The sequence below is a fragment of the Otolemur garnettii genome, unplaced genomic scaffold (genome assembly GCF_000181295.1).
Source record: "Otolemur garnettii isolate 467f Iridium unplaced genomic scaffold, OtoGar3 scaffold00014, whole genome shotgun sequence".
Taxonomy (NCBI): domain Eukaryota; kingdom Metazoa; phylum Chordata; class Mammalia; order Primates; family Galagidae; genus Otolemur; species Otolemur garnettii.
In genome coordinates this window covers 12,819,323-12,827,854 of record NW_003852409.1, presented here as the reverse complement: position 1 = coordinate 12,827,854, position 8,532 = coordinate 12,819,323, and the positions used below count along the sequence as shown (strand labels likewise).

Below are 8,532 nucleotides of genomic sequence, written 5' to 3'. Positions count from 1 at the left end.
ACCCTCCTTGGCCTCCTAGAGTGCTAGGATTACAGGCGTGAGCCACAATGCCCAGCCTCATTTTGCCATTTTTAGTGGAGATGGAGTCTCTCTCTTGCCCAGGATGGCTAGTCTTCTTTATTCTAAAGTAGTTTCTTATCTTTTTCTTTTTTCCTTTTTTTTTTTTTTGATCTTTCCCATTGACTCCTTTGAAGATTATAGGCTGTTTGCATTTGTCTGATTGTCTTCTCATGAATAGATAATTAGGTTAGTTTGTGTTTGGGGCAGGAATACCGAATAGGTGGTGATTTCTTCTTCTTCCAGCATCATGCTAGTTCTTGTGCTGCTAACTTTGGTCCCTTGGTTAAGGCTTTTTAATGGCATTTAAAATAATTTTTTAGTGGGATTTCCAGTTACAGAGGTGATGGAATGTTTATACCTGGTGACAAATTTGTAAAACACGAACCTTTGACTTTTTTCTTCTTATTTTTCGTGTTAGGGTGGTGACGATGTCATGGCCTGTGTCCATGATGACAATGGCAGGGTCCGCATACAGCACTTCTACAATGTAGGCCAGTGGGCAAAGGAGATTCAGAGAAATCCTGCCAGAGATGAAGAAGGAGTTTTTGAGAATAATCGTGTCACCTGCAGATTTAAACGCCCTGTGAATGTTCCCCGAGATGAAACAATTGTTGATCTGCATTTGAGTTGGTATTATCTGTTTGCATGGGGTCCAGCCATTCAGGGTAAGCTTTTTTAGCATTGGGATTAAGCACCAGACACCACTGTGCTGTGTTCATTGTTAACTGAAGCTGTGCACAGGAGAGCAATAAGCCCCCTGGATGCTTATTGTAAAGAAAAAGGAGAGGTGACTCCTGCCTTCCAAAGGTTATAATGGACTTACTCTACAGATGGACAAACAAATGAACAGGGGGTGTCCGTGGAAAGTTAGAGCAGAACAGGCAGGACAGTGCATCATGAGTTATGAGCTTAGTGAAACAGATCACGTCTGCTGTAGGTGGGATATGGGCTCTCGTTTATTCTCACATCATTCTCATTTATTCCTCGATGAATCCTCAAGAGGGCTAGGTATTATTGCCCTTGTTTGAGAGACATTAAGAAACTTGCTCAAGGCCATACAACTAATTAATGGAAGAAGTGAAATTTAATCCTTGAACTGTCTGACTCCAAAGTTAGGGACTACTCTCAACTTCTATGCTGTAAATACTAAAAATACTGAATTGGAAAGCGCTTCTGAAGACTTCTCCAGGGGTTGACCCCAAGCATTTTATTAGTGCTTGCTTTGTGACTATTCTGGTAATCACATATTCATCAAATCGTCCTATAGTTCAGCCCATTACTCCTTAAATTTTCATGTGTGTAGGAACTACCTACCTGTGTTGTTAAAATGCAGTTGTCTGTAGGCGTAAGTTGGGGCCTGAGATTCTGCCCATCACAAGCTCCCGGGGATGTTGGTTTCTTCATGACCTGGTTTTGGATGACAAGGCTCTTGAGCATTTCCCCAGTGAAGACCCAAGAATATTGCGAGACCTTTTAAAGCCTGCTAAAATCAAGTCACACTGTGTCTTGCGTATTCCTCCTGGTTGATCAGCCTAAAGGCCTGACCAAGAATGGAAATGAGTGAGGTTTGCAGTCCTTGTACTGAAAATGCATTCTGGCTCCTGGAAATTGCATCTTTCTTTACTATCTGTTGCCTAACCTGATCTGGTTGGTTTTTTTTCCCTTCAATTTATTTCCATTGACCAGTTTAGAGATTATATAATGTACTTTGTTTTGCCTGTTGCCATTTGGAAAACACTTGAATGCCTCCAAATTGATGGCACTTTTTTCATTTGCTGATTTCCCAGACTACCAACTATGGCTTTGCAGTTATATCTTCAAGTACTTTCAATACCCTGGGAAATAAATTATATCTCAGCCTAGAGAAATTGACTCATTTAAAGTGATGAGATTTGGAGTCTAAAAATTTGAGTCTGATATTGGTTCTACCCCTTGGTAGCTATATAATATTTAGCCTGTTGTCTTAATTCTGAAATTCATTTCCTTGTAACTAAAATGGGAATAATAATAATGCCTACTCCTTAGGATTATTATAAGGGTGAAATGAAAGCAAGTGTTTGAAATTGCTTTACTAATTGGCAAGTGTTATATTTTGAGAAGGGCATCTTCTTTCCTATGTGGCAGCCTAGCCTAAAGTTCAACGCTCTCTCCAAATCTGGCCTTGCTTTACCTGATAAACTTCCTTAAAATTTCTGTTGTTATTCTCATTCATAGCAAAACTGTCACATTCCTACCTCCCAGACAGGCTTGTTGTGCCTTTCTCACTTCCTGAATGCCCTTTTAATGCCTTTCTATTGATCAAATCCATTCTTTGAAGTCTCTTAAAGGGGAAAACTTTGAACAAAGGCTGGAAAGGGGTATGGAATTAGATTTCCTTCCTTTAAAAAAGGTAGGTGTGAACTGTAGGTGCATGATTAAGCCTAGCAGCCCATGCTGGGAGCTGAGGCTAGGTAGAAGAGAAAAGTCCCTATGCCCACTCAAGGAGTTTGATTTGCCCTAACAGAAGCCAGCATGGACGGTGGTGCAAGCATTAGACACATCAAGTTCATCAGGGCTTCTCTAGCAGAGAGTACATTAAAAACCCTCACTCTGAGCATTATTCCTAAGGATATCTTTGCACTGAACTCATATGCCTTAGTCTCCCTAACACAAGTCTCTTGGGGATTATTCAGGAGATCAGGTGCTTCTAAACAGCTCAGCTTATTAAGCATCTTGTACACACAGCCTGTACTTCTTTCTATTTGTAAGCGGGTCAAAAAGTTTCCCCTCCAAAGACTTGTTTGGTATCTTAATCATCCTACTGTCGGTACCCATACTCCTCGCTCTGCCAGACACACACACACACAGACACACACCCAACCTACCATACCCCCTCCAGCCTGGCCTGGGCAGAAAACAAAAGAGGGCTTCCATCTGAAAGAGAGACTTCACTAGTGCAGTCAGGAGTTGATGATCTATATATGAAAGAGAGATTTGAGAGAAAAAAATTAGCAGTCTCTGCTGTTTGAAATCCAAATGTAGTTTTCCATTTGGTACTAATAAAATGAAACTCATTAGAGACATTCAAAGAAGGCATTCCCACGATATTGCCCGAGTAGCAGTCTTAGAACTAGGATGCCAGTAGCCAGACCCACAGCACGGTTCTTTCTCAGAGGTAGTGTATAGATTCATGAGAATCAGTTTTTTGGGATAAATTTAGCTAACTTCTGTGTTTTTCACAGAAGATGATAACTCTAATACCTCTTTCCAGATCTTTATAATCGTTGTTTATTTAATACTGAAGACTTTTCTTTAATTTTTCTGTTGTTTGCCTATACTATTTTAAATCTGAACTGTTTTCGACTGCCTCTCCCTTTCTATTTCTTTCTCAAAGGCTCTATCACCCGACATGATATAGACTCACCGCCAGCTTCAGAGCGTGTTGTCAGTATTTACAAGTATGAAGATATTTTTATGCCATCAGCTGCCTATCAAACCTTCTCTTCTCCGTTTTGTTTGCTTCTGATTGTTGCTCTGACCTTCTACTTGTTGATGGGAACCCCTTAACCACAGCTGCAAGTCCAACCGATTAACTGGATTGGAACATCTTTAGTATAAATATATTTTTAGAGAATATCCAGTATAATTTTAGCTTCAATTATTTTTTAAAAAGACCTCATATGAGTTCACCTTTTTTGGAAGAAAGAACAAGCTTCTTTTCTAGTCAAAAAGGATTGTTTAATAATGACCCCATACTTTTTGGAAAGTACTAAAAAGTTTTCTAAGCACTTTCAAATATGTTTTCTTATTTAAACGTCACTCTGAGTTGGATCGATGAAAGTCGTTGATTGTCACTGTACTGAATGGGATTTGAGACGCAGAAAGGCAGCCTTTTGATGATCCATACGCCATGCAATTCTGGCTGTGTGGGCAAATAACACATAACGAGGGAGAGAAAGAGCTAGGGGTAGACTCATGTCTTTGAATATCATTACTCTGAGCACTACCACACAAGAGAGTTGCTTTGAGTGTTACTAGGGAGAGCTTCACTGAATGTCACAAGTTCACTGTTAGCCTTGGGCAGAAGAGTTTTCAAAAGTCCATAAAGCATAAGTGTGTTTGGCTATTTACACTGCCTAGGAGGAGAATGGGGAAGATTGCAATGATATGAAATAGTTTAACTTATTGGAAATTTCTTCTAAGTTACTGAGTTGCAAGAGAACATTTTTTATTCCTGTTTAGAAAGGTTAGAAATGGAACTGTGAGTGTTCCTGAAGATATAAAATTGTGTTAATGATTAAAAAAAAGGGGGCTCGGCGCCTGTGGCTCAAGCGACTAAGGCGCCAGCCACATACACCTAAGGTGGTGGGTTTGAATCCCCAGCCCAGGCCCGCCAAACAACAATGATGGCTGCAACCAAAAAATGGCCAGGCGTTGTGGCGGGCACCTGTAGTCCCAGCTACTTGGGAGGCTGAGGCAGGAGACTCGCTTGAGCCCAGGAGTTGGAGGTTGCTGTGAGCGTGATGCCATGGCACTCTACCCAGGGGGATAGCTTGAGGCTCCGTCAAAAAAAAAAAAAAAAAAAAGGGGGAATTCTTAGCAATTAGAATTTGAGCTGTTTGAGTATTATATTTTATAAACTAAGGTTATTCTTCTGTGGCTATAGCTAATTCTGATATCAGAGTCAGCGCACATTGAAGTATGATTAAATATGTATTATGACAGATAAAACATTTTAATAAAAATTTAAGGCATTTTAGTAATAAACCAATTTTTGGAGATTATAGAGATTTGGAGTAAAAAAAAATTTTTTTTTAATGAAGTGGGTTTTTTTGTTTGTTTAATTGGAAAATGGGAAAATGACCCATAAAGTGAATTCACCAAGAGTATCCATTCAAAATGTTTAGGCCTGGCTTGGCTCCCGTAGCTCAGTGGTTACGGTGCCAGCCATGTACACCGGGGCTGGCAGGTTGAGCCCTGCCTGAGCCTGCTAAACAACAATGACAACTGCAACAAAAAATAGCCAGGCATTGTGGTGGGCACCTATAGTCCCAGTTACTTGGGAAGCTGAGGCAAGAGAATCGCTTGAGCCCAAGAATTTGAGTTTGCTGTGAGCTGTGACATCACCACACTGTACCGATGGTGACATAGTAAGACTCTGTCTCCAAAAAAAAAAAAAAATGTTTAGGTTTATAAGTGGCAGTCAGCATAACTCATAATAATGCCTTGATGTAATGTGTTTCCTTTTTTCAAAGGAGCCCCAAAGCTCCTTTGTTCCAAAGGTCTGTGCTAATGGCCCGTTTAGAGTAGAGAAGTCTATAGGTCTAGTTAATGCTCCTGAGACATTTCCATTGTGGCCTTCTAGAGTTCTCTACCTTGCCCTTGTTGCTTTAAAGCTGGCTCCAAACAACACAGGAGATTGTGATTTATAATCCCATCCTTGAGATTCAGGTAAGAGGTGAAATTCCACCTGGGAGAGAGCTTCCAAATTCTCTTAGAGCTGAACACTGATGCTCTGTGCCATTGTACAGGAGGAGAAACATTCCTCACTGCAGATGGGGAGAGATTAAATGGCATCCAGGGAGTGATGGAACTGGATGGGATTTAACCTCAAGCCCTCAGCTCCGACTATCATCACTGCTGCACTAAGCCCTCTGGTCATGGCTAGGGATGTGTTGTCTTGTCAGCTACAGTGGTGTTTAGTAGTGAAGAGACCCAACATACAGGCACTCATGTTGTAAATAAGAAAGCAAATATTTTTATATTCCACTCTTACATGTATAATAATTAAGCTATAAATAAGTTAAAATACAAGAGAGACTACAGCTAGTGGTAGGCACAGAAAGTATAAATGAATGGTGTTTCTGCTTAGATCAAATCAAACTCGTTAATTATTTCTACTTTGGTTACGAGTTTTGCATATTTATGATTGGAATTCTTAGCGGCTTCTCGTTGCCACCAGAATGCACAGCATTTTGATGGCCTCCAATGCCATCTTTGGCCACTCCTCTTCACTTGTTATGTCCCAGCAAGATTGAAAGGCTCTTAGTTTTTCTGACCTGTTTTCTCCCACCTCTCGTTTTGTTCCCTGTATTCAGTCTCTGCTTCTTGTGCTTAATGAACTCCCACTTATTTTTCAGGTCATAGCTTAAATATTTCTTCCTCGAATCCCCTGGACTATCTAGATTTGTGTTCCTTCTGTAGCACACTGGGCTTCCTCATTATAGTACTCATCATATGTTATTAGAGTTGCTGGCTTATCCCCCTGCTGTCTCCTTAAGGCAGGGACCATTTCTTGTCACTAATCATTGGAGTAGACACTACTCCTGAGTTCCTTAGCAGGCACTCAGCAAACATTTGAGGAATGAATACATAGAGGAAACTACACTTCTTTGGCAAGTTTGTTTGGTTCAGAAGGCTTGTATTTCATGTCCATTACCAGACTGGCTAACATTTTTCTATTCTTCCATCAGAGATCAACGCATAAATAATTCTTTTAGACAACACTGAACTTTGTCTTTTGAAACATAAATGGAAAGATCCTTAATAACAGTGATATTTGGACATTTTTAACAATAATCATTATTCAGAAATAACAATTAAGCCAGGCAGGGTGGCTCATACTTGTAATCTCAACAACTTGAGAGGCTAAGGTAGGAAGATCATTTGGCCCTAGGAATTTGAAGATGCAGTGAGCTATGATTGTGCTCTCTGCTCTCCAGCCTAGGTGACAGAGTGAGACCCTGTCTCAAAATTGAAATTAAATTAAATTAATTAATTTAATAAGAATTAGCAGAGTAGACATGCAGAGCATCATTTGACCATTATCTCAGAGAACCATCAATTGATAGACATGCTGAAAACTCTGTAGACCTCACTTTCATTCATTCTTACCTAATATAAGAGAATCAACTTCTATTTTATCTCTGTATTCCTATTTTCTAATATACGTCTTGTCCCAGAGATGTCCAACCATTGTTTTTTAATAAAATGCCTGGATAGAATAATAATAATAATGCTAGCTAAATGTATTTAGTGCTATTCTAAGCCCTTATACATGGATTAATTTATTTAATCCTTATAGTAACCATTGGAAGAAGATTCCATTATTAATCCAATTTTACAGATCAAAAAACTGAGGCTAGTTATTTGGCATAAATTACCAGTGCTAGCCAGGACTTTAGAGATGATTTAATTTAATGCTCCTGTTTTAGAAGGGGACACTCAAATTAGCTGGGTGCCTTTTATTCCCTTTAGTAGTTTAAAATTAACCAGAGGACTTTTAATAATTATATTTTGGGCAAGGGAACACATTTTAGTTTATATCGACTTCTCTGCTTAAAAACACTTTGATTATTTTACCAATAATTGTAGTGCTTTTAATAGTTTTTTGCTTTTTTTAGAGACAGGGTCTCATTTTGTCACCCTCAGTAGAATACTGTGGTATCACAGCTCACAGCAACCTCCAATTCCTGGGCTTAGGTGATTCTCTTGCCTCAGCCTCCCAAGTAGCTGGGACTACAGGTGCCTGCCACAACACCCAGCTATTTTTTTTGTTGTTGCAGTTTGGCGAAAGCTGGGTTCAAACCCTCTACCCTCAGTATATGGGGCCGGGCGCCCTACTCACTGAGCCATAGGCGCCATCCATAAGCTTTTTAATAAAATAACACAGATTAGAAACACAGTCTTTTTTTAGAAAGACTAAAAAAGGTATTGTTAAATAAATTTTTAACTATTTATGTATTGAGGGGAGGGTCTCGCTGTGTTGTCTGGGCAGACATTGAACTCCTGGCATTAAGAGATCTTCTTGCCTCTGCATCCCTCAGCTGGAATGATAGAGGTGAGCCACTACAACCCAGTTTAACAATTTAAAAGCAAATTGATTACAATCTTGGTCTTCTAACTTGAAGTCCAATGTCTTTTTGTTGCTCTATTGCAGTCTCAAAGATGAATTTATCAACATGATTTCAGACAAAATGCAGAAGCCATTTTTAATTACCTTAAGTTGGCTTTTGTCAATAAAGAAATCAGAAAGTTTGAACAAAGGAGGAGTGGCTTTTCATCCTCAATGGAATTTTCCGCTACTTTTGTAATGAAGTTCACTGTCTGTATTTAGGACTTTGTGTCTGACATGAAACGATGGAGGTTGTGTGTCATTCTTAGCTCTTGCCCTGGGGTCAGCAAACTTCCTCTATAAAGGGCCAGATGGTAAATATTTTAGGCTTTTCAATCTCTGTTTCCACTGTTTGGCTCTGCTGTAGACAACATATACATGAATATGCATGGCTGGGTTTCAATAAAACTGAACTAACAGTCTCGGCACCTGTGGCTCAAGTGGCTAAGGCACCAGCCACATACACCTAAGGTGGCGGGTTCGAATCCAGCCCAGGCCGGCCAAACAACAATGATGGCTGCAACCAAAAAATAGCCAGGTGTCGGCTCAGCACCTGTGGCTCAAGTGGCTAAGGCGCCAGCCACATACACCTAAGGTGG

General features: G+C 39.9%; 1 protein-coding gene across 1 annotated transcript in view; it reads left to right on the top strand.

The window, feature by feature from the left end:
* Positions 1-3,606, top strand: part of FRRS1L (ferric chelate reductase 1 like) — a 26,848-nt gene extending 23,242 nt beyond the window's left edge. Inside the window, 2 exon segments of the mRNA XM_003804015.3 lie at positions 479-725; positions 3,434-3,606. Of these exon segments, the coding sequence (XP_003804063.1) occupies positions 479-725; positions 3,434-3,606 (420 nt within the window).
* The last annotated feature ends 4,926 nt before the right edge of the window (positions 3,607-8,532 follow it).